The sequence below is a fragment of the Salvelinus namaycush genome, chromosome 4, assembly GCF_016432855.1.
Source record: "Salvelinus namaycush isolate Seneca chromosome 4, SaNama_1.0, whole genome shotgun sequence".
Lineage (NCBI taxonomy): Eukaryota > Metazoa > Chordata > Actinopteri > Salmoniformes > Salmonidae > Salvelinus > Salvelinus namaycush.
Window position 1 is genome coordinate 51,281,414 of NC_052310.1, and position 25,859 is coordinate 51,307,272.

The window sequence follows — 25,859 nt, forward strand, 5'->3', positions numbered from 1 at the left end:
AGGGAACCATAGTAAAACGTTCTCAGTACCTCCCTGCAACCTAAAAATGAACGTTCCCAGAACAGACGAACTTATGACTTCAGTTCTCAGAACGTTTAAAAAAACGTTCCGTTTTACTGGTCAGGAAACACATGGTCAGGAAACGTATGTTCCCAAAACTTCGAAGGAACCAAATGTGCTAGCTGGGTTGTAATTTGCTCAAGGAGGACACATATTATCTTTTATCTGAACAAACTTTAGGCCTAATTTGAAAGCTCCCATTGAAAAAGACAATTAATTTGACTTTCATTGACCTTTGCGGTTTTGCGCCTACGAAAGTTCCCCTTTATGCATTCGCCAAATTGATGTTGCTATTGTGCTGTAGAATTACCCTAGTAGCCTATTTGTTACAAAATCCCCAATGTCACTTTGTATGTAATAGGCCTACAAGAAGATAGGCATATGCGCACTTAGTTTGCTTCTGTGTTTGTTAAACCGTCATCTAAGCCTAGCCTACTCTCAGACAATCATTTGGTTTATGAAACTTTTTTCAGCAGTTTACATGGTCAGTTAATAGTTATGCATGTTGTACTTTAGGTCCTAAGGGTAGGCAACGCACCTGACTGGTGCCCATTAAAGCCCAGTTTGGAGGCGCCAATTTTGGCTCAGTGGTTTAGTTTCTCCCTATTCGTTTTAGGGACATAATTTAGTTGACATCAAAGGGAAAGGGGGATAACCAGTCAGTTGTACAACTGAATGCATTCAACTGAAATGTGTCTTCCGCATTTAACCCAACCCCTCATCAATCAGTCAATCAGTCTCTGTGCCATTAGAGTTGATTAAGCCATTTTTTTCTATGCTTAATTTATTAATGTAATTTCATATTAGTGTATCAGATCTAGGCTTTTCTTATTTTCTTATTTTACTGGATCCATTTTTAGGCCTATATATTAGAGTCAACTGCTGAACTTTATTACCTTGCTGTAAAAACATATGGCATGGATTATATCTCACTTATTAATGGAATACCTATCTCTGTGTTATTCAATGCCCACAGTTAAAAATATCTAATATGGAAAAGTATGTAAAATGAACCTAATAGGCCTAATGAAATGTTAACATTTTAATGATCATAAACCAGTCAATTTGAATGATTTGAATAGCCTTCAAATTAATTCAGATAGTTTCATTTTACATTAGCCACGTCTAGGGCTAGGCATACAGTGATTGTATTATTTATAATCAGGTGTATATTGAGGCTTTTTTTTTAAACCAACAGATGGCGATATTCACCCATGCTCACCATTTTATAGGCTACTCGATGTCAACAGTGGATTGACTGGCTGCACTGACGGCTCTACACTCTGTTCTCCAATTATGGAATGCCTAGTGTATGGTTTGCACTGTGAGCAGCACAGCATATAGACATTTTTCTTTCCACGCTCCATATGGGTGGCGAACGCGCATCATACATGCGCATACGGCAGCATTGATACGAGACGATCTGATTAGATTTTAAATGTGGAAAAGGGAACAAACACAGGCTTTCATCAAATTGGTTAGAAAATGCACACGTCCACCAAGAAATGCAATATTGTAGAGCATATAGCTATTCTTTGTTCGCATGGGGTTGTCTTTCGCAAAAAAAAATGAGTGTGGCGTTTTGATCGGCGATAGCAGCTTTGGTTTTGACTTGGATATTACCATAAAATATTTTTAACGTTTACATGTTGAACCCATGAACTCTGTGACCCCAAGAATAATGGAATATTGAAGATGGTAGTGGAGAAGTCTAGTCCTAAAACATGAATCAAGACACTAGGTTATTTTTGGTTAAATTGAACGCAGAATCAACAATAAAAAATATTGCAAATAGTGTCATAGCCTATGTTTTAGGATAGAGTGTACAAAAAAAGTATACAGTTCGTGTAATGTGTGCAATTCACTTATTGCGCACAGACAATAGCCTTCGCGCATTTATTTATCCACACATCAACACTGTATGCCAACTGCAGAAAGAAAATGTGCCTGAAAAAGTTTAATAACAAAATGTATCTAATTGTCATCACCAAAATCCACGTTGAAATGCAGAAGTTCCTCTGCCTTGCTGCTGCTGCTTCTGCCTGGCTGTGGTCACTGCACTATTGAGCACAGCATCATCGCGCGCTCAGACACACGCGAGTTCCGAGAGCACTCTGGCCGGTTCGTTTTGTCTCCTTATGATACCTTATCCTTGTCTTTTGTTTAGTTTTTACACGGAAAGAAAATCATTCTGTGGTTGATGGTTTCGGTTGCCTGCCGCAAAATTGGAGTACTTTTGGGTTGGAATGTTTTACGCATGAAGTCAGCTGGACGTGTTCCGAATGTCGGACCTCATGCCCCGATGTTTTCAATGGATTTGAATAGAGTGGAATAAAAGCACGAAGTTTTTCTAGACGTTCTATCAATTCCATTGTAACAAGGCATCACACGGATAGATACGCAATGATCTTCGTCACTCTTTATGTCGTTCTGCCTCTTTTAGGTAAGTTTTAGTTTCAAGGCCTATGACTAATATACATTGCAAATGCCTAGTGTACACATACAGTATATAATCTACATTTCTAAATGGACAATGATAATCAGTCAGAGGCCAGCTGAGATAAGTAAATAGCAAAATTGGTGGTCGTTATGGAGCGAAATGGGCCAACCAAATGCGTGTCATGCCCAAAGACTAGTGAAAAGTCAATTACGAGCTCATGTATACTAATCGAAGTGAATTGAGTTCTGATTCTGAACTAGACACAACTAAAGACCGTGCCAATTCATTATCATAACCTATACAGGCCTACCCTTGTTATAGCCGACGTTGCAAAAGCATGTACGTCATATTTAATAACTTTACTTATCCTTTATTTATAAAAAAAAAAATGCACAAATTGATAGGCTATGAAATGCATTGAACGCTAGTATTTGACTAGTAGTCTATGAGATGTTTGTGTTGTCGTTATTGTCACCTTAATTGTATGGAGTTGCGCAATAAAATACAATACATTTTTTAATATCTAAAACTGCTTTTAGTTTAATCTCTGAATATTTATTGTGACTAAATCGCGTATTGTCTCCAATATTTAACATATACACGACAGAAACATTATTATTATTATTAGGCCTATAATTATTTATTCTCTCCACAGATGTTTTGTATGCCCAGGAGAATGCTCTTTCTGGTCCCAACCGTCTCGATTGTGTCAAGGCGAGTGAGCAGTGTATGAAGGAGCAAGGATGCAGTACCAAGTATCGGACAATGAGACAGTGCGTTGCTGGAGGGAAGGAGAGAAACTTTAGCATGGTGGCCGGACTGGAGGCGCAGGACGAATGTCGGAGTGCCATAGACGCAGTCAAGCAGAGCCCCCTGTACAACTGCAGGTGTAAAAGGGGCATGAAGAAAGAGAAGAACTGCCTTCGCATCTATTGGGGAATCTATCAGACTTTGCAGGGTATGCACTATCATTACAGTTGGCTACAACACCAGCAAGCACACAATAATTGTCAGAAGTCTATACATTAATGTATATTTTTTAAATCCCAGACCTGCTGTATGATTAGGCCTAATGTATTAATGGACCATGTAAACTGCTAAAGTAAAAACCGATTCAGTAAGAAAACACCACATTATTAGGTACGTAAACTTTCCCGCCAGTGCATACTGGGAAAGGTAATATCCTTAAGACATCTCTTGGAATGAATCGAGTGTAAAATAACTTTGCACTCATTATCTTGGAGTTGATCATACACAAAAAGTGTACTGCTTAATCCCAGTGGCCAGTGGGGCAGAATGGGATCTCAGTTGTGCAACTGACCACTATACCTAATCAACTGTTGGCTAATGAGTTGTTGGGCAGCATGGACATTGACTGACCCAGATACCCATCCCATGTGTATTTGCATGGCTGTTTTAGGCTGTTTACACAGGCAGACCAATTCTGATCTTTTTTCACTAATTGGTCCTTATACCAATCAGTTCTGAAGAATATCTGATGTTAAAAGATCTGATGTGATTGGTCAAAATACCAATTAGTGGAAAAAATATCAGAATTTGGCTGTCTGTGTAAAGGTAGCTGTTAGACAGGCAGCCCAATTCTGATATTTTTTTCACCAACTGGTCTTTTGATCAATCAGATCAGATCTTTTCACATCATATCTTTTTCAGAGCTGATCTGATAGGTCAAAACACAGCCCATGGTAGCTCACAAACACTTAGTGAAAACAATAACCCATGTGCATGCTCTTTAAATTAAATCTTTCTATCTAGCTATACTGAACAAAAATATAAATGCAACATGCAACAATTTCAAAGATTTTACTGAGTTACAATTCATATAAGGAAATCAGTCAATTGAAATACATTCATTAGGCCCTAAGCTATAGATTTCACATAACTGGGAATAGTAGGGATGTGGATCAGACAACCAGTCAGTATCTGGTGTGCCCACCATTTGCCTCATGCAGCGCGACCGATCTCCTTCGATTGAGTTGATCAGGCTGTTGATTGTGGCCTGTGGAATGTTGTCCCACTCCTCTTCAATGGCTGTGCGAAGTTGCTGGATATTGGCGGGAACTGGAACACTCATGTTGATTCAGAGCATCCCAAACATGCTCAATGGGTGATATGTCCGGTCAGTATGCAGGCCATGGAAGAACAGGAACATTTTCAGCTTTGTTTCAGAATATTAAATTATCTGTCAACAGCTCTGGTGGACATTCCTGCAGTCAGCATGCCAATTAGATGGTCCCTCAAAACTTGAGACATCTGTGGTAATGTGTTGTGTGACAAAACTGCACATTTTAGAATAGCCTTTTATTGTCCCCAGCACAAGGTGCACCTGTGTAATGATCATGCTGTTTAATGGATGCATTATATTGGCAAAGGAAAATTGCTCACTAACAGGGATGTAAACAAATGTGTGCACAAAATTTGAGAGAAAACACTTTACATGTTGTGTTTTTTTCTCAGTGTATCTGGTTGTCTGCAACATTTACATGCCTATTAAGACTGCAAGAGTATGTTAAAAATCCCATTGTATTTCATTTTTCCTTTCAGGGAACGATTTCCTGGAGGACTCTCCTTACGAGACCATGAATAGCCGGCTGTCTGACATGTTCCGACTGGCCCCCATTATTTCAGGTAAGGACATGGATTTATTAAGAGTTTACGATTGTACCACTTATTGCGAAGTTCATGGATGGACGCCTGGCTTCTTTGTGAAAGTATACAGATTAAATGCTGGCTGTGCATGTTCTTAGTGGAATTGTGTTTAAACATTTTTACAATCCTCACACTTTCCCTATTTCGCCCCAATGAAATGCATGCCCATTGTAAGTGATCTTGCATGGAGATCTATAGTTCTGAGTGTCCAATGAGAGCTCAACACAGTGTGGTGGTGTGGAGTTGGTAAAATGACAAAAATGCGTCACGTTGGAGCATAGTTTATTGGGCTGTGTTTAAATCGTACATCCTGTGTTTAAATTGCACATCGTTGTCAACAATTCGATCTACGCATTGGTAGTTTATGAGCCGCCTCTAGATGGCAATATTCTCCCTTATTTTCGATCACATAGGCGCAATCCATTGATGCTATAGTGGCCTTTCTGACTTTGCCTTGGTCTTTGTTATGAGGAACTCCCATCCAGTGCGCGTGAGGTGGCATATTGTGTGGCTAGTGATGGAGAATACGAGAGTCTGAGATTAGTTAAATAAGCACATTTGAAATGGGACAATTTTGTCATCAATGGTGATCGAGACATAAACAGCAGAAACTTGAAGAGTCCTTGGGCAAATAAGAGATATCCAAATAACGTTTCCAGAACAATGACTCCAATTTCAGAAAAGTGGGAAATGGCTCATAAGCCATTATATATGTTAGTTAGAATACAGCCAAACATCAATGCTCCATTTGTCGCTTAGGAGCATAGTTCATATTAAGGCATATAACAGCCCCAGACATTTTCCGCTCTGAGCTACCAGAACCTGAGAGATTTATGAGAAAGCTCTCAGAATCTGAAGGTGCTTCTTATTCCCTTTTGAAAAGCTCTTTATGTTGATTGACGGTTGCACATTTCTTTCTTAGCGACAGGTCTCACAGATCATCCATTCCACCTCATCGTGAGAGATTTATGGGCCAGGCAGGGTGAGAAGGAGACAATAAGGGTGAGAGGGGAGACAGGATGGGTGTCAGAGAGGTTTAGGTCAACACAGTGCCTCTCACAACCCCTACTCCCAGGCAGCCCTATAACACGGCTGTCTCAGTAAGGCTTAGAGGACTCATAGATCAGCTGACTGATTCATAGTAAGGAACAAAGGGAGGCATTGTGAGATGTAATGAATCTGTAATTGGCCCCTGCTTGGGACCTGAGCCTAATAATCTCCAGTGACACTCTGGGCATTCTCCTATGCACCCTCCTGATTATAGTGAGGTTTATTCCTGATCTTTCCTACACACCCCCAGGCCCTACAGTCCTTATTCCCACCTCTACTCTGGGTACTGTAGGCCTCCGAAGGACTAAACCAGACATAAAGCTGGAACAATATCAGTGAAGCTTATAAAGGTACACAGCTGCCTTAAAGCACACTGGGTGTCCTTAATTGTTATTAAGAGAAAATAATAGAATAGTATTAGAACAGCAGCTGAAATGTGTGAGGAGGATGTGGAGAGCACTGAGCGTGATTGCATGAACATACACACACACACACTTGTGCACACATAAAAACACACACACACACATGTTTGTGCACAGCACACAGTTCTAAGTTAATTTAATTATTTTCAAATATTTTCTCCAGGCAGATAGAATGCTTTTAGCCGTACGATGAGTCAGGGTGAGTCACTTTGAAGTATGAGTAAGTCAGTCTCTTAATGTGGTGGAAGTTGCCACATGAGAAACTTCAGTAGAGTGTACATCCCAGGAACAGAACATATCATCTCATTTTGATTTGATCTATATTTGCCATTTAATTCACATTGAGAATACTATGAGTGCAAAAAAAAGTTACAAAATCTTGAAACACGAATGAAATCTGCAGATTGCAAATGTATCACATCAGTGACCACAACATGCTTCTTTGCTGGAGCTGAGTTTTGTATTTTTCTACTTTTTCTTTTAATACAAGCGGTGCATCTTGTTTCTTTCCCCCTCTATTTCCTCATAGAAACCCTACGTCTCTTTCAGTGGGAACTACCTGTATTGATGTCTGTTTTACTCTATTAAATGGCTCATTGAATACTTCTGGGCTTCTGCTGTCTGCAGAGCTCATTGCTTCTCATTCTCAAGAAGTGCCATGCTGTTGTCTGTGCGCCAGGCTAGGGTATTGGTGAAACATACTAAGTTTGGAGTAGTTCCTGTATCAATGGTCACAAAAGCCACAACTGCTGTCATAAGACAGACATGGTGAGTCATCTCGTTCAAGGGATGTGCCCTTCTTTAAATATGTTTGAAAGTAAATGGTTTACTCACACAGTCACACATCGTTCAATTACATGCAGAGTTCACCACAGTGCACCTGCTCATGGATGAAGTACCAGATCATTGAATTCATTTTGTGCATTCCTTTGTGTGCGTTTGCATGTGTGTGCTCGTAAGCAAGAACGCAATGGAGAAATAGAGGAAGAGAATTCAATAAAATTGTTCCTTTTCCGCCCACCAGTTTGCCATCTTGTGATGCACTGATGCATAGAGAAGGCAGTGAGAGCCCATTTCTCCTAGATTCAAGTGGACTTGCATTACTCACAGACCATTTGCCCCTGCTGAAGAGGCAAGCAGTGGAGGAAATGGATGAATACACAGCACAGTTTCATATTACCGTAGTCATGAACACTCACTGGTCTGGAGCCTCTCATACTGACCAATGTAAATATTCCCCCCCGATTTTTAGAACTAGAATAATAAAATGCTTGTTTGCTGTATGCGTGGAATAACATTGGAGGTTGACTCTTCAAAGTCTAAACCAAAAAGAGTTGTTGATGTACTGTAGATTTAAACTGAGGAAATTGGTGAAAATTACAAAATGGTCTGGCTTATCGCCACAGAGATATAGCTATGGTACAATCACTCTGTAGATAAAGCCCCTTTTAAATGTCAGCCAATTGTCATTTACTGTTCAGTGCGCCAATAAGAAAAATGAAACCCGTGGAAAAATGTGACACAAAATGTAAAACAGTCTTCTGTGCAGCATGGGCTGGCTGGACTGAAATTGCCTATATGATGAGGTAGCGGGGGAAAAAGGATAAGGACATAAAAAAAGCTGGGAAGTACTACTATGAATAAAGATGAGTTTCTATATCACTCCATTATTTTCTAAGACCTGTAGATGACCTTTCCCCATGATGTTTTTGTGGTTTAAGCTGATGATAGATCATGATGATGATTATGAGGTCAGCACATAAACATGCAAAAGTGGCATTTAAAGCATTTAAAGGATTCTCTCTGAAGTCTTTGAGCTGTGTATGTGTGAAAACCCATGTAGTCCCACCCTTGCCGATGGACCACACAGCACCTTAAATCCCCATACTGACACGATGCTGAGAGCCTGTCAACACAGCTCACTGCTGTTGGAATGCCACTCTTATAATGAACTCAGAGTCCAGCGGTGTATGAGGACAGACTGCCACTTGGGTTCTTATAGAGTGAGAGGAGGGAGAGGAATGGGAGAGAACAGTATTTGTGTTGTTTGGACTCAAGAGTACCTCTGCACTTGATGATGTGTTGGGAGAAGAATTATGACAGCTCCAACCCTAGATTCCACCAACCAACCAAAACCACTCTCAATGTTATTGCTTTGGTGTTTGACTCTCTGTACTTTCCCCAACTGAAAATGTTTGTGTGAGAGAAAGAGAATATAAAAAGGAGATGTCTTTGATGGTAGCATTTCCATATCAATATTCCCTGTGCCACCTGACAAACAAATGTCATTAAAATGGCTACTTTGATAAAGCAGCTCCATTTCCACCGTCTGGCTGTTTGTGTCAGGATGTGTCAATCACAGGCCAAGCCTGGGCTTTTGATGTCGGGGTACAGCTGTACTCTATCTGTCAGAGTTGTGGCCTCAGCCTCCTCAGTGAGCACTGACTGAGATAGGAGTTCTATGTTAACGTTCCCTTGCTCCCTCCTTCCTACCTTACAAGGGTTTTTTGTTCCGCTAAAGACTCCCAAATCCACCTAGAGTGTGATGTCATAGGGAGACTTCTCATCTGAAAGCTAATCAATAGCCAGACATGTTAAAATAGAAACCTGAGGCTGTGAGTACAAAAAACTATTGATTTGTTTTTTCGCCCGAGCTCTTCTGTTGGACTGGATCAAAGGATAATCCCTATGTTGCTGGAGCTCAGGTATACGGTTCCACAATGCACATCGGTCTGGAGGAGTCGGGAAGCTCCACAGGGTTGTCTTGACTCCTCCATTCTCAATGGCCATCTTAGAAGATGTAGGGCAGGGGTTCCCAAAAATGTTTGCACCATGACCCCACCATGTAAAGAATGTGATGTAATCAAAAGCCAATGTTTACTTATTTAATTGGGGCTATGACAGTCTATTACAAATCAGTCTGACAGCATTTTTGGACAATATTTCAATCTTAAAGAAGTATGTGTTGAAGTGACTGAAATGTATCAGAAAGGTATTGGGAAGTTCAAAAGATACTCAGGCAATAATTTTGTGTGACCTTCTGTGTAGAAAAGAACATCATCATTGATAATGTTCCTTTCCCCCCAGTCTGATTAAGTGCCTGGTCTTGCCCACTCTGTTCTAATGAGTCCTTGTGGGCATTGTAGAGGGAAACACAAGACATGGATGTGATCCTCAGAGTCTTATCTTTCAGTAGATGAAACTGTTAAAAAGCCACATTTGTAGGAAGACAACAGAAACCGCTCAGTTTTTTACAATTGCATCTAGTGGCTACCGGAAGTTATGGACTTAACGATTCGATTCTATGAACCAAGGACAAGTTTCTCTTGCGACCCCATTTCCAAATCAGGCGAATCCTAGTTTGGGGAACGCTGCTGTAGGGATTGATTATAATATTAGATCTCAATGAAGGTTTTTAATACTCCTTCAAATACCACATAACTTCCTGGATGTCTGTTGTTGTCTGTCTGTTTGACTTTCATCCAAAAGTCCATAGCTGTCCTTCCAAGTCACACGGAGGATTTAGCCACAGGTCGAGGGGCTTTAGCTGCTTAATACACAGACACCGTTCCAGACATTACTCTCACAGCTGCAGCTTAATGGCAGAATAATGCTAACAGCAGCATCAGGTTGCAGCCTTGTCCCTGCCGCTAGCTCTATGCAGCCAAAAAATAATTTAGTTAAAGGTGACCAGAATGGAGTCCTCCTGGGAGGTTTCTGATTGGATATAAAGTGGGAGAGTGATTCATCACAGTTAATCAACGCTCCTGACAGCTCGAATCAGCAGGGGCGCCACATGTGCCAACTACATCTATTGCTTTTCTGCCCAGATGCATGCCAATTATCCATACCACAAACAGTGAGGTGTCAGTATAAAGTCAGATAGATGTCGTGAGTAACCATGTTTGATGAAATATTCACTGGCTTCATACAAAAAAGGTCTATTGTAGTTGTTTGGTACAATATTTTTTTTTTCATTGGTTAGGGTTCAATTGATTATTATGCAAAGGCGTACATACTGTATCATAGGATACCTTTCTTGGATCGGCAAGACCTTTAAGTACATACAGTACATGACTAAAAGTATGTGGACACCTGCTCGTCGAATATCTCATTCCAAAATCACGGGCATTAATATGGAGTTGGTCCCCCTTTGCTGCTATAACAGCCTCCACTCTTCTGGGAAGGCTTTCCACTAGATGTTGGAACATTTCTGCAGGGGCTTGCTTCCATTCAACCACAAGAACATTAGTGTGGTCGGGCACCGATGTTGGGCGATTAGGCCTGGCTCGCAGTCTGCATTCCAATTCATCCCAAAGGAGTTCGATGGGGTTGAGGTCAGTCAAGTTCTTCCACACGGATCTCGACAAACCATTTCTGTATGGACCTCGCTTTGTGCACAGGGGCATTGTCATGCTGAAACAGGAAAGGGCCTTCCCCAAACTGTTGCCACAAGGTTGGAAGCACAGAATAGTCTACAATGTCATTATATGCTATAGCGTTAAGATTTCCCTTCACTGGAACTAAGGGGCCTAGCCTGAACTATGAAAAACAGCCCCAGGCCATTATTCCTCCTCCACCAAACTTCACAGTTGGCACTATGCATTCGGCAGGTAGCATTCTCCTGTCATCCACCAAACCCAGATCCATTCGTCGGACTGCCAGATGGGGAAGCGTGATTCATCACTCCAGAGAACGTGTTTCCACCACTCCAGCCAGCACTTGGCATTGTGCATGATCTTAAGCTTCTGTGCGGCTGGAAACCATTTCATGAATCTTTCGGCTAACAGTTCTTGTGCTGACATTGCTTCCAGAGGCAGTTTGGAACTCGGTAGTGAGTGTTGCAACCGAGGACAGACGATATCAACGCGCTACACTCTTCAACACTCGGCGGTCTCGTTCTGTGAGTTTGTGTGGCTTACCACTTGGCAGCTGAGCCGTTGTTGCTTCTAGACGTTTCCACTTCACAATAACAGCAATTACAGTTTACCAGGGCAGCTCTAGCAGGGCAGAAATTTGACGAACTGACTTATTGGAAAGGTAGCATCCTATGACTGTGCCACGTTGAAAGTCACTGAACTATTCAGTAAGGCCATTCTACTGCCAATGTTTTTCTATGAAGATGTCATGGCTGTGTGCTCAATTTTATACACCTGTGTGGCTGAAATAGCCAAATCCACTAATTTGAAGGGGTGTCTACATACTTTTGTATATATAGTGTACATGTAGATGTTTAACCCTTTTTAAGGGTGCAGCTCCGAGAGGGAGGTACTGGTTTGTCTGTGTGTCTGTGACTCTTCTAATCATGATTTAATGTTTTGTTTTTAGTGGTAGATCAGCTTTAATTTTGGAGAAAGATTGTGAGTTCTATCAATTTAATTGTTTGCATCAATTCTAAACCCCTTATTTTATATTTATAAATTAAAGTCAACCCTACCACCCCTCTCCTGATTGGAGAAAAGTAACGGACAACAATACTTTGACTGCTACTTAGAACTATTTTCGCTCACATGTACGGTACAGGTAGTTAAATAATTATACATGTAGTCCTAATTTACTCTTTCTGCAAGTGCTGGATTTTCATCCACATTAACCCAACTTTCCCAGTATAATGCCGTTTTGCAATTTCCTTTTGCAATACATCCCTTCATTTTAATGTGATGTCTTACGAGGATCTTGAACCTCCCTATTTGTAATATTTCGACCGATATTGCCCTAAAAAGAATTACATTACCCATGAGTATAATGATATTTCCCATTGACTGATTGTGTTTTTTCCGATCCCCTAACAATACAGTTATGGCTGGTAATATTAGTAGTCTTTTGACTGTACACGGCGTTTGTGCTGCAGCACTAGTCTCGAGAGAACCCCCCCACTTTTAATAACAGTTTTAGTCAAGAAACTTTCCTGGAAAACGTCCATGAAAATATACATCTCTCCAGTATCCAGCTGTTTTTGGCTTTGTGCCATTCTTGATCTCAAGGATGTTAAATGAGGACATTGATACATAGATTAGAATTTTTCACATTCTAATTTCCAAATCAAATGTTATTTGTTACAACAGGCATAGACATTACCATGGAATGCTTACTTATAAGCCCTTAACGAACAATGCAGTTCAAGAAATATAATTAATAAAATATTTACTAAATAAACTAAAGTAAAAAAATCGAATCAATCAAAAAGTAACACAATAAATTTACATGACAATAACAAGGTTACATACAGAGGATACCGAGTCAATGTCAGTGTCAATGTGCGGGGGTACAGGTTATTCAAGGTCATTTGTAAAGTGACTATGCATAGATAATAAACAGCGAGTAGCAGCAGTGTAAAAACAAAGGGGGATGGCCATTTGATTAGTTTAGTTGTTCAGCAGTCTTATGGCTTTGGGGTAGAGCCCGTTAAGGAGCCTTTTTGTTCTAGACTTGGCGCGCCGGTACCGCATGCCGTGCGGTAGCAGAGAGAACAGTCTACGACTTGGGTGACTGGATTCTTTGACAATTTTTTGGGCCTTCCTCTGACACCTTCTAGTATACAGGTCCTAGATGGCAGGATGCTTGGCCCCAGTGATGTACTGGGCCCTACACACTACTCTCTGTAGCGCCTTACTGTCAGATGCCGACCAGTTGTTATACCAGGCGGTGATGCAACCAGTCAGGATGCTCTCAATGTTGAAGCTGTATAACTTTTAGAGGACCTGGGGACCCATGCCTAATCTTTTCAGTCTCCTGAGGGGGAAAAGGTGTTGTCGTGCCCTCTTCACAACTGTCTTGTTTGGACCATGATAGTTTGTTGTGTGGACACCGAGGAACTTGAAACTCTCGACCCGCTCCACTTAAGTCCCGTCGATGTTAATGGGGGCCTGTTCAGCCCTCCTTTTACTATAGTCCACGATCAGCTCCTTTGTCTTGCTCACATTGAGCGAGAGGTTGTTTTCCTGGCACCACACTGCCAGGTCTCTGACCTCCTCCTTATAGGCTGTCTCATCTTCTATCATGTTTAAGGTATGACCCAGATGCAGACAGTGTCAAAGAAACAAACGTTTATTCCTTAAACAGGGGCAGGCAAACGACAGGTCAAAGGCAGGCAGGGGTCAATAACCCAGAGAGGGTGCAAAGGGTTCAGAACAGCAGGCAGTATCAGGGTCAGGGCAGGCAGGGGTCAATAATCCAGTAAGGTAGGGTAAGGTACAGGACGGCAGGCAGGCTCAGGGTCAGGGCAGGCAGAATGGTCAAAACCGGGAAGGACTAGGAAACAGGAGCAAGAAACAGGCAGGAGCAGGGGAACAAATGCTGGTAGATTTCACGAACAAAACGAACAGAGAACACAGGTATAAATACATAGGGGATAATGGGGAAGATGGGCGACACCTGGAGGGGCGGGGAGACAAACACAAAGACAGATGAAACAGATCAGGGTGTGACATCTTCAGATCTTCCATTTGGGTTTAGTTAGTGTAATTCCATCAATTGAATGTATACTTACCAAATTACCAGACAATCGTGAGCTGGCATTTGTAGGCTAAATAATGTGGATGTTATCCATACATGTCTTACTTTTGTTGAAAGTATAAATTACAGTAAACCCCCTGACCTCCTGAGTCCTATACTACAAATCAGGTTCGAGGAGTTTGCGAGGTAACTTTGGTCAACTCTGAGTTCAACTTGGGATAACCGGTCACACAAATGTGGCTCACCTTTTAGCCAGGTACATTTCTATGGCAATGAATCCCTCAGTACTAACCTGCTCTGGGTCAGGCTAACTCAGGGGTAACTCCACTTATCCTGAATGAAGTGTCTGAGCCGTGAGTTGAGGACCAATGAAATCATATTCCCTCCCTCTTGAAAAGATCCCTTACATCACTGATTAAATATTCTATTACTTGCTTTTTTGTGTTGAAAATAGTCACCTTAAAATAACTACAGTGCCTTCAGAAAGTATTCATACCCCTTGACTTATTCCATATTTGGGTATTTTACAGCCTGAATTTAAATTGGATTAAATATTTTGCTCACCCATCTACACACAAAACCCTATAATGAAAAAATGAAAACATGTTTTTATACATTTTTGCTAACTTATAAAAAATTAAATACAGAAATATTTTACATAAGTATTCCTGAGTCAATAGATGACGTTTGGCAGCGATTACAGCTGTGAGTCTTTAGAGGGTAAGTCTCTAAGAGGTTGGCACACCTGGATTGTACAATATTTGCACATTATTCTTCAAATAATTATTCAAGCTCTGTCAAGTTGGTGGTTGATAATTTCTAGACAGCCATTTTCAAGTCTTGCCATAGATTTTCAAGCCGATTTATGTCAAAACTGTAACTGCTACTCAGGAACATTCTATGTCGTCTTGGTATGCAAATCCAGTGTATATTTGGCCTTGTGTTTTAGGTTATTGTCGTGCTGAAAGGTGAATTGGTCTCCCAGTGTCTGTTGGAAAGCAAACTGAACCAGGTTTTCCTCTAGGATTTTGCCTTTGCTTAGCTCTACGTTTCTTTTTATCCCCCAAAAACTTCCTAGGCCTTGCCGATGACAAGCATACCCATAACATGATGCAGCCACAACTATGCTTGAAGGTATGAAGATTGGTACTCAGTAATGTGTTGTGTTAGATTTACCCCAAACATAACACCTTCTATTCAGGACATAAAGTGCATTTTTTTGCCACATTCTTTGCAGTATTACTTTAGTGCCTTATTGCAAACAATATGTTTTGGGAATATTTTTATTCTGTACAGGACTCCTTGTTTTCCCTCTGTCATTTAGGTTAGTATTGTGAAGTAACTACAATGTTGTTGACCTATCCTCAGTTTTCTCCTATCACATCCATTAAACTCTGTAACTGTTTCAAAGTCACCATTGGCCTCATGGTGAAATCCCTGAGCGGTTTCCTTCCTCTCTGGGTTAGGAAGGACGCCTGTATCTTTGTAGTGTTTGGGTGTACTGATATCCCATCCAAAGTGTAATTAATAACTTCATCATGCTCAAAGGGATATTCAATGTCTGCCTTTTTTTGTTGTTGCCCTTTTTCTCCCAATTTCGTGGTATCCAATTGGTAGTTACAGTCTTGTCCCATCGCTGCAATTCCCATATGGACTCGGGAGAGGCGAAGGTCGAGAGCAGTGCGTCCTCCGAAACACAACCCAGCCTAGCCGCACTGCTTCTTGACACAATGCCCGCCACACCATTGTGTCGGAGAAAACACCGTACACCTGGCAACCGTGTCAGCGTGCATTGCACCCGGCCCGCCACAGGAGTCACTAGTGCGCAATGGGACAAGAACATCCCTGCGGGCCAAACCCTCCCCTAACCCGGACGATGCTGGGCCAATTGAGCGCCGCCCCATGGGTCTCCCGGTCATGGCCGGCTGCGACAGAGCCTGGACTCGAACCAGGATCTCTAGTGGCACAGCTAGCACTGCGATGCAGTGCCTTAGACCACTTTTTTTAGGTGCCCTTCTTTGCGAGGCATTGCAAAACCTCCCTGGTCTTTTTGGTGGAATCTTTTCTTTTTTTTTTTTACAATATATTTATTCAATTTTTTTTTACAATCAGCAAAATATGACACAGATAATGCCCCGTAATTCCTTCCACCTACCTAAAACACCATGCTACATGGGAGCACATCGTGCAAAACCCATCCCTCCCCTCTACTGGTATTAGCTTCAATGATTATCCGCACCACATGACCTTCACATTCAATGCTAGAAAATTAATTATTCAACGCAAAAACAAATAATAATAATAGTAATACATTAATGAAGAAAGTAATAAAGGGGCAGCTAAGGTGATGACTCTAGAAACTGCTGAAAGTCACTCCAGACATCAGTAAATTCAAAGGGTTTATTATGTAAATTGTATGTTATTTTTTCAGATGGGAATATAGGAAGTTAGTTCTTTTAGCCACATCTGCTTGCTTGGCAGAGTGTCACTCTTCCATATAATAGCTATGCATTTATTGGCTGCATTGACTGCCAATTTTATGAATCTGGTTCTGCTACCAATATTAACTGGTAGAAGAGAGTCATCTCCAAGAAGAATAAGGGAAGGTTCTAGTGGTACCATCATATTAGGGACCTGTGATAAGATCTGAATAATGTCTTCCAATAATTTCTTAGTTCAGGGCAGGACAAAAACATATGCATACGTGTGCCCACCCCCATTTTACACCTTGGGCAACATTTGTAATATTTAGAATTGATCTTATACAGTCTCTCTAGTGTAAAGTAGACCTTTTGTAAAATATTGAATTGCATCAACTTCTGCCTTCTGTTAAATGAAAGGCGCTGAGCATCTACAAAGAGATTTCCCCATTTCTCATCCTCAAAAATGAGACCAAGGTCATTATGCCATTTCAAGCAAGTCTTCAGAGCTTCATCGTTCCCCAAAAGAGCTTGAAGGCTAGAGTACATGTAAGAAATGAAACCTTTCACCCCTTTACCCCTCTCCAGCCACAGTTTATCAGTTATAGGTTTACTCATGGGCTGAATCCTACCTCCCTGATGGGTGGCAATATAGTGCCTAACCTGTAGGTACTTGAAGAAATGAGTTTGAGGTAACTGAAAATGAGATGCCAGTTGTTGAAAGGATAGTAGTTCACTTTCTCTATACAGATTACCAAATGTTTTAATTCCTTTGTTAAACCAAGACAATGCAATACATTCTCTAGGGCTTTGGGTAAGATATTATGATAGAATGGTGTTTGTTGATGTATAAACTCAGAAAAAAAAGAAACTGCCCTTTTTCAGGACCTTGTCTTTCAAAGATAATTCGTAAAAATCCAAATAACTTCACATATCTTCATTGTAAATGGTTTGAACACTGTTTCCCATGCTTGTTCAATGAACCATGAACAATTAATGAACATGCACCCGTGGAACGGTTGTTAAGACACTAACAGCTTACAGACGGTAGGCAATTAAGGTCACAGTTATGAAAACTTAGGACACTAAAGAGGCCTTTCTACTGACTCTGAAAAACACCAAAAGAAAGATGCCCAGCGTCCCTGCTCATCTGCGTGAACGTGCCTTAGGCATGCTGCAAGGAGGCATGAGGACTGCAGATGTGGCCAGGGCAATAAATTGCAATGTCCGTACTGTGAGACGCCTAAGACATCGCTACAGAGAGACAGGATGGACAGCTGATCGTCCTCGCAGTGGCAGACCATGTGTAACAACACCTGCACAGGATTGGTACATCCGAACATCAAACCTGCGGGACAGGTACAGGATGGCAACAACAACTGCCCAAGTTACACCAGGAACGCACAATCCCTCCATCAGTGCTCAGACTGTACGCAATAGGCTGAGAGAGGCTGAACTGAGGGCTTGTAGGCCTGTTGTAAGGCAGGTCCTCACCAGACATCACTGGCAACAACGTCGCCTATGGGCACGAACCCACTATCGCTGGACCAGACAGGACTGGCAAAAAGTGCTCTACACTGACGAGTCACGGTTTGTCTCACCAGGGGTGATGGTTGGATTCGCATTTATCGTCGATGGAATGAGCGTTACACTGAGGCCTGTACTCTGGAGCGGGATCAATTTGGAGGTGGAGGGTCCGTCATGGTCTGGGGCGGTGTATCACAGCATCATCGGACTGAGCTTGTTGTCATTGCAGTCAATCTCTAAGCTGTGCGTTACAGGGAAGACATCCTCCTCCCTCATGTGGTACCCTTCCTGCAGGCTCATCCTGACATGACCCTCCAGCATGACAATGCCACCTGCCATAGTGCTCATTCTGTGCGTGATTTCCTGCAAGACAGGAATGTCAGGGCGAGCGAAGAGCCCGCATCACAATCCCATTGAGCACGTCTGGGACCTGTTGGATCGGAGAGTGAGGGCTAGGGCCATTCTCCCCAGAAATGTCCGGGAACTTGCAGGAGCCTTGGTATAAGAGTGGTGTAACATCTCACAGCAAGAACTGGCAAATCTGGAGCAGTCCATGAGGAGGAGATGCACTGCAGTACTTAATGCAGCTGGTGGCCACACCAGATACTGACTTTTACTTTTGATTTTGACCCCCCCATCTTTGTTCAGGGACATTTCTGTTAGTCACATGTCTGTGGAACTTGTTCAGTTTATGTCTCAGTTGTTGAATGTTGTTATGTTCATGCAAATATTTACACATGTTAAGTTTGCTGAAAATAAACGCAGTTGACAGTGAGAGGACATTTCTTATTTTGCTGGGTTTAGACCTATGCCCTTCTGTTTGGTTACAGACTTCAATCCATATATTTAAAGTGTTTTTTATGAAAGGGTTGTTTATGAGACCTAGCAAAGCTTTAGGTGGGTGAATATAAGGTATAGATGCCAATATAGCAAGGGTCAGACACTTCCCCTATCTGTCTCCAAGAGGGTGAACTTGTTGTATTTTGCCATATCCACTCAGCCTTTAACTGAGATGCCCAGTAAACTGGAATTCAGGAAAAGTAAGTCCTCACAGTATGGTATGGATAAAGTTGTGAGTTTCACTCTGGGGGGTTTCCCTTTCAACAGAAATTAAGAAACGTTCATATGAAGTTGACTGAAAAAAACTTTGGGAATAGGAAACTGCAAGGTTTGATATATTCATCTTTACACAATTGACCCAACCAGTAAGAGAATTTGCTCAATTCTGCCATCTATCCAATTTTTCACAACCTTTTTGAGAAGTGGAGTATAGTTCAGTTGATATGTCTTAATAATTTCAGAAGAAATTTGCAATCCAAGATATGTCATTTTCTGAGGTCTCCAAGAAAACAGCTTGTCTAATATTGGGTTCTGCATAGTTGCCCTGTTAAAAGGCAGAATTTAACTATTCGATAGGTTTACTTTATATCCTGAAAAGGTCCCATATTCTTTCAGGATGTCAACTAATGATCGGAGTGAAATTTCTGATTTAGTGAGGTAAAGCAAAATGTCATCAGCATATAGGGAGACCAGATGTTCATGCCCACCTATACGAACACCATGGATGAATGGATGAGATATAAAAGCTTCTGCCAGTGGCTCTATAGCCAAAGAAAAAAGGAGAGGACTAGCGGGACAACCCTGTCTTGTGCCACGTGATAGAGAGAACTGTGAGGAACATTTCCATTAGTCAGGATCTGAGCTACTGGATATTTGTACAGTAATCTAATCAGACCTACATACTTAGGGCCAATATTCATCCTCTGTAAAACTTCAAACATGTAGCCCCATTCAATGCGGTCAAAAGCTTTTTCCACATCTAATGAAGCCGCCACTACAGGTTCTTGGTCATTTTCTACATAAATATTAAATAATCTTCTGATATTATCAGCAGATGAGCGGTTCTTACAAAGCCTGGTTGGTCCATATCAACCAAGTCAAGAAGAACCTTATCTAGTCTAAGAGCTATGAGTTTTGCAAGAATCTTATATGAAGTGTTTAATAAAGATATTGGTCTATACGACCCACAAAGCAGAGGATCTTTCCCAGGTTTTAACAAAACTGTGATCAGTGCCTGTTCAATTGTGTCTGGGAGCAATCCTGTCTCTATGGCGTAATTAAACATATTGCAAAGAGGCTCAATTAGTTTGGGTAAAAAGGATCAATAGAATTCAATAGGGAATCTGTCTAACCCTGGTGATTTTCCCCCAGCAATATTGAAAATGGATTCCATAATTTCCTCGGATGTAATCTCTTTCTCCAAGTGCTCTCAATCCTCATCAGTTAAAATTTGTAAATTGAGTTTGTTCAAAAACTCATGCATTGTGGCAGGGGCATCACCTTCAGACTTATACAATGTTTCTTAAAACTCCCTACAGACTAGATTAATTTCCTCAGGACTGTGAACAACTGTGTTATTGGGCAGCTTAATAGAGCCAATAGCTCTACTAGCTTCCTTCGCCTTATTTGCCAAGCAAGCAACTTTCCTGCTTTATCTCCATGTTCATAGTAGTTTTGCTTTGTTCTCCTAAGAGAGTTTTCTGCTTTGTGGGTCATCAGGGTGTTATATTCCAATCGCTTTGAGTCACATTTTTGTGGAGTTGAGTCATCAAATGTTATACTATGTTCATTTTCCAGATCTCTAATTTCTTTCTCCAACGAATCTACTTGAGCCTTATACATCTTACGAGCACCTGAACTAAAGGGTATTTTTTGCCCCCTCAGATATGCAAGGAGAGCTTCCTATAAAATTAGGGGGAGGCAGAGTTGTTATTGGTGCTAAAAAAATATGTTGATATGAGTGTTACATTTGACAAATGTGGGATTATTTACAGTGCCTTGCAAAAGTGTTCATCCTCCTTGGCGTTTTTCCTATTCGGTTGCATTACAACCTATAATTTCGATGGATTTTTATTTGGATTTCATGTAATGGACATACACAAAATAGTCCATATTGGTGAAGTGAAATGAAAAAAATTACTTTTTTCAAAAATTCAACAAAAGAAAACCGGAAAAGTGGTGCGTGCATATGTATTATCCCCCTTTGCTATGAAGCCCCTAAGTACGATCTGGTGAAACCATTTACCTTCAGAAGTCACATAATCAGTTAAATAAAGTCCACCTGTGTGCAATCTCAGTGTCACATAATCTGTCACATGATCTCAGTATACAGTTGTCGGAAGTTTACATACACCTTAGCCAACTACATTTATACTCAGTTTTTCACAATTCCTGACATTTAATCCTAGTAAAAATTCCCTGTCTTAGATCAAATAGGATCACCACTTTATTTTAAGAATGTGAAATGTCAGAATAATAGTAGAGAGAATTATTTATTTCAGCTTTTATTTCTTTCATCACATTCGCAGTGGGTCAGAAGTTTACATACACTCAATTAGTATTTGGTAGCATTGCCTTTAAATTGTTTCACTTGGGTCAAACGTTTCGGGGAGCCTTCCACAAGCTTCCCACAATAAGTTGGGTGAATTTCGGCCCATTCCTCATGACAGAGCTGATGTAACTGAGTCAGGTTTGCAGGCCTCCTTGCTTAAGCCATTTTGCCACAATTTTGGAAGTTTTCTTGGGGTCATTGTCCATTTGGAAGACCCATTTGCGACCAAGCTTTAACTTCCTGACTGATGTCTTGAGATGTTGCTTAAATATATCCACATAATTTCCCTACCTCATGATGCCATCTATTTTGTGAAGTGCACTAGTCCCTCCTGCAGCAAAGCACCCCCACAACATGATGCTGCCACCCCCGTGCTTCATGGTTGGGATGTGGTTCTTCGGCTTGCAAGCCTCCCCTTTCTCCTCCAAACATAACGATGGTCATTATGGCCAAAGATTTCTATTTTTGTTTCATCAGACCAGAGGACATTTCTCCAAAAAGTACAATCTTTGTCCCCATGTGCAGTTGCAAACGGTAGTCTGGCTTTTTATGGCGGTTTTGGAGCAGTGGCTTCTTCCTTGCTGAGCGGCCTTTCAGGTTATGTCGATATAGGACTCGTTTTACTGTGGATATAGATACTTTTGTTCCTGTTTCCTCCAGCATCTTTACAAGGTCCTTTGCTATTGTTCTGGAATTGATTTGCACTTTTCGCACCAAAGTACGTTCATCTCCAGGAGACAGAACGCGTCTCCTTCCTGAGCGTTATGACAGCTGCGTGGTCCCATGGTGTTTATACTTGCATGCTATTGTTTGTACAGATGAATGTGGTACCTTCTGGCGTTTGTAAATTGCTCCCAAGGATGAACCAGACTTGTGGAGGTCTACAAGTCTTGGCTGATTTCTTTTGATTTTCCCATGATGTCAAGCAAAGTGGCACTGAGTGAAGGTAGGCTTTGAAATACATCCACAGGTACATCTCCAATTGACTCAAATTATGTCAATTAGCCTATCAAAAGCTTCTAAAGCCATGACATCATTTTCTGGAATTTTCCAAGCTGTTTAAAGGCACAGTCAACTTAGTGTATGTAAACTTCTGACCCACTGGAATTGTGATACAGTGAATTATAAGTGAAATAATCTGTCTGTAAACAATTGTTGGAAAAATGACTTGTGTCATGCACAAAGTAGATGTCATAACCGACTTGCCAAACTGACTTGCAACCTTTCGGTTATAAGTCCAACACTCTAACCACTAGGCTACCTGCCGCCCCACCTTCTTGAGGGTGGTTGTGTTTTACTGACTGGTACTGAAGCCAGCAGAGCAGAATGATCTGATATACATCTTAGTAAATACTTACACCCAGTAGTTGAACTTCCCTTGGCTGCAGGAATAAGAAATATGTCAGTTCTAGAGTAACTATTTTGGACAGGGGAGTAAAATTAGTTTTCCTTAACCTTTTGTTTGTGAAATCTCCATAATTCTACAAGTCCAAAATCTTTAATTTCTGCTTTTAACATTTTAGCTGCCTGTGTGAGGTTGGTACTACTAGAGGAAGATCTATCACTGGAAGGGTCCAGTACCAAGTTAAAATCCCCTGCCATTATTATCTCTGATGATGGGCACGTTAACTTCAAAAAGATGTCTTGGTAAAATGTAGGAACATCATGGTTAGGCCCATACACATTCACAATGGTAATGGGCTCAGTGTTAACGAAACTTTGAATGATCACAAACCTACCCCCTGTGTCTTTATTCTGAGATTGTATCTGAAAGGGGCTAATTAATGAGTATGGCCACCGCTCTTGCCCGAGAGGTGAAAGATGAATAGTACACTTGACCCACCCACTCTCTCTTCAGTTTATCATGCTCAAAGTCAGTCAGGTGTATCTCCTGAAGAAGACCTATATCAACCTTAAGCTGCCTTAAATCATTCAGAATGCATTTGCGCTTGACTAGGCATATAGTACTCCTAATGTGAAGTGTCATAAATATATAGGTATTAGGTGCCGACATCTTTAAAGAAAATAAGAAATAGGGAAAAAGATGGAAACAAAATTGCATTGAGTGTATACAACTTGTCCAAAATGAAATTATGAAAGTATAAAGTAGTAAACCTCTCGTGAGCTAATTCCCTGACCCTACCACAAACCCACCAAACCCCCTCCCCAACTGAGGGAGTTAAAGAACCCATATCCTTAGACGCTAGTCTTTAAGCTAGATGTACCTGCTATGCTAGCATCGCTCGAATTAGGTTCATTCTAAATTACAGTGGCGTGCCGTGGGCCTGGGGCCTGGGCCTTCAGTGAGGTACTACACAGTCCCACCCGAATTAATCCACCTCTTATTACCATCATTATGATGCCATGGCTCTAGACACTATACATTTAGACAGAAACGCAGTATAACCAGGCGTTGCGTCACCTTGAAATTGACAAATTGACATTTTTGGGTAAACAGTGTTTACCCAAAAACATGACACAATCAATGAGTCTTTTCAATATTTCCCTTCACCTTTTCATTGTGCAGCTCCGTTGCCCTGCGCGCTTGTTCTTTGAGCTGTAGATCCACTCCGGTGTCCCCAAAAGTTTTCAAAAGCACCATTGCTTGTAAGTGCCCAGCCGTACTTTGGTGTCTCGTTGCTGCCTTGGTTAGACAACTCAAGTTTGCAAAGCCAGTGTGGCTCCAAACACCAAATCGATCACTTGCAAATAATAGGCATTCCCAGCAGTACAGTTTGCAGTGCTTCTCGGAGCCTGTGAGCCATTGACAGCGCTCGTAGTTGAAACTTTGAAAGTGGCGAGCGAACGAAAGTCTTTCCCGCCTGTGACAGGCTTTGTGGCGTCGGGCGACCTCTCCTTACAATGTCTAACTTTTCTTGAAAAAGTTCGTCTTGAGAATGGCGTTATAATTATATCCTCGACCAAATCGATATCTTCTCCTCCTTCCGCCATTGTGGGTTGAAAAAACAGCTTAGTAGTACGCGAATTCATTCATTTATCAAATTCAGTTTCCTAGATCTGCAAAGACCTGCCCATAGGACCTGCCTCTCAATATTGGTAATCCAATCAAAAGACGTGCACGCACTACGCCTGCTAGCTGGCTCCTGTGTAACACTGGAGCCAGCCAGCAGGCGTACAATAGCCAACTCTAAAGCGGATTGGTTGACACAAAATTTTCATTTTCATTCATTCATTTCCATTCACTATACAAGCGCCCGCACTGTTGATTCTGAAGGCCTGAGGGCAGATTTTAGACCCCTGGCAACACATGATGGCTGAATATGATTGGATAAAAGATCTAACATAAAGACCAGCCCTCCAAATCTCAACCTGGGGCTGGAAGCAGTGCAACCAAGAGGAAAGCTATGAAATGAAGAGTATAACTCTTACTCTGGGGAATAATTTAATACATATTTGTGGGAAAATATATTTTAAAAAAAATTATATTCTGATGATGTTTAGGCCAGCAGAGAAGGCCTTGCAGGCCCTGACGGCCCACCACTGCTAAATTATATGTATATGGCATTAGAAGTGCATTGACTGTTCCTTGTAACATGAAAATATTGTTAGTCGAGGAACAAAATACAATTTGAATCAAAGCGACAAACATTGGCAACAATAATGACCGAACTATTTAGCCCCACTTGAGCATATCTCAACAACAACAACAACAACAACAAAAACAGAGGAAGCATTCATAGTCACCAACAGAGCCTACCCGCACACCCATATGTCAGCCAATCGGCATTCCCCAATGCGCCCTGAAACCTGTGCCACGCCGCGACAAAAGCGGTGACCACAAACGCACCCAAGCAGCACAGGAAAAAAGACATCAAGCTATGATGAATAAATGAAAACCTTTACCAGACGATAACTATCATCTCTCAAATATCAAATAGGGATAAGTAGTTAAACAATCACCATCCTCCTGAGTTCATCCTCCCCTCAAAAATATTATATATACACATGTACGCACATACACAACTGTAAAGCGATCAGCTAGCTGGCAGTTAGGCGGCCAGCCAGTGAGTAGTTTATCCCTGCTACGGTATCACTAATGCTAGCATACATCTCTAACAATAAACAAGTCAGCAAACGTAATAGTAGCTAAAATTCCCTGAAGTAATGTAAACAACATAGTTAGGCTTGAAACCCAGTCAAAAGCCACATAACTATTTAACCAAACCTGACTGGACCTCTATGCTCAAATAAAAGTATACAGCAAAAATGTAACTACCTGGCATAGTGTGGCTGTAGCTATAGTTATACCCTTGTAAACTTAGCAAGCTAGTTAAATAGCACAGCCAACATTAGCAATGATCCAACTATACCGAGCCAGTCATTATCGCGCTAGCCAGTCAATCATATGAGTCATTTCGTGGTTTCCTCATGTTCTAGCAGTTCACTATCCACTGTATCCAAGTTCA

The 25,859-nt window shown here is 41.3% G+C and overlaps 1 protein-coding gene across 1 annotated transcript in view; it reads left to right on the top strand.

Moving 5' to 3' along the window:
• Positions 1 to 2,139: 2,139 nt before the first annotated feature.
• gfra1a (gdnf family receptor alpha 1a) overlaps positions 2,140 to 25,859 on the top strand; it is a 110,819-nt gene continuing 87,099 nt past the window's right edge. The window contains exons 1-3 of the mRNA XM_038990567.1: positions 2,140 to 2,503; positions 3,156 to 3,458; positions 5,063 to 5,146. Of these exons, the coding sequence (XP_038846495.1) occupies positions 2,464 to 2,503; positions 3,156 to 3,458; positions 5,063 to 5,146 (427 nt within the window). The 5' untranslated portion in view covers positions 2,140 to 2,463. The remainder of the gene's footprint in view (positions 2,504 to 3,155; positions 3,459 to 5,062; positions 5,147 to 25,859) is intronic.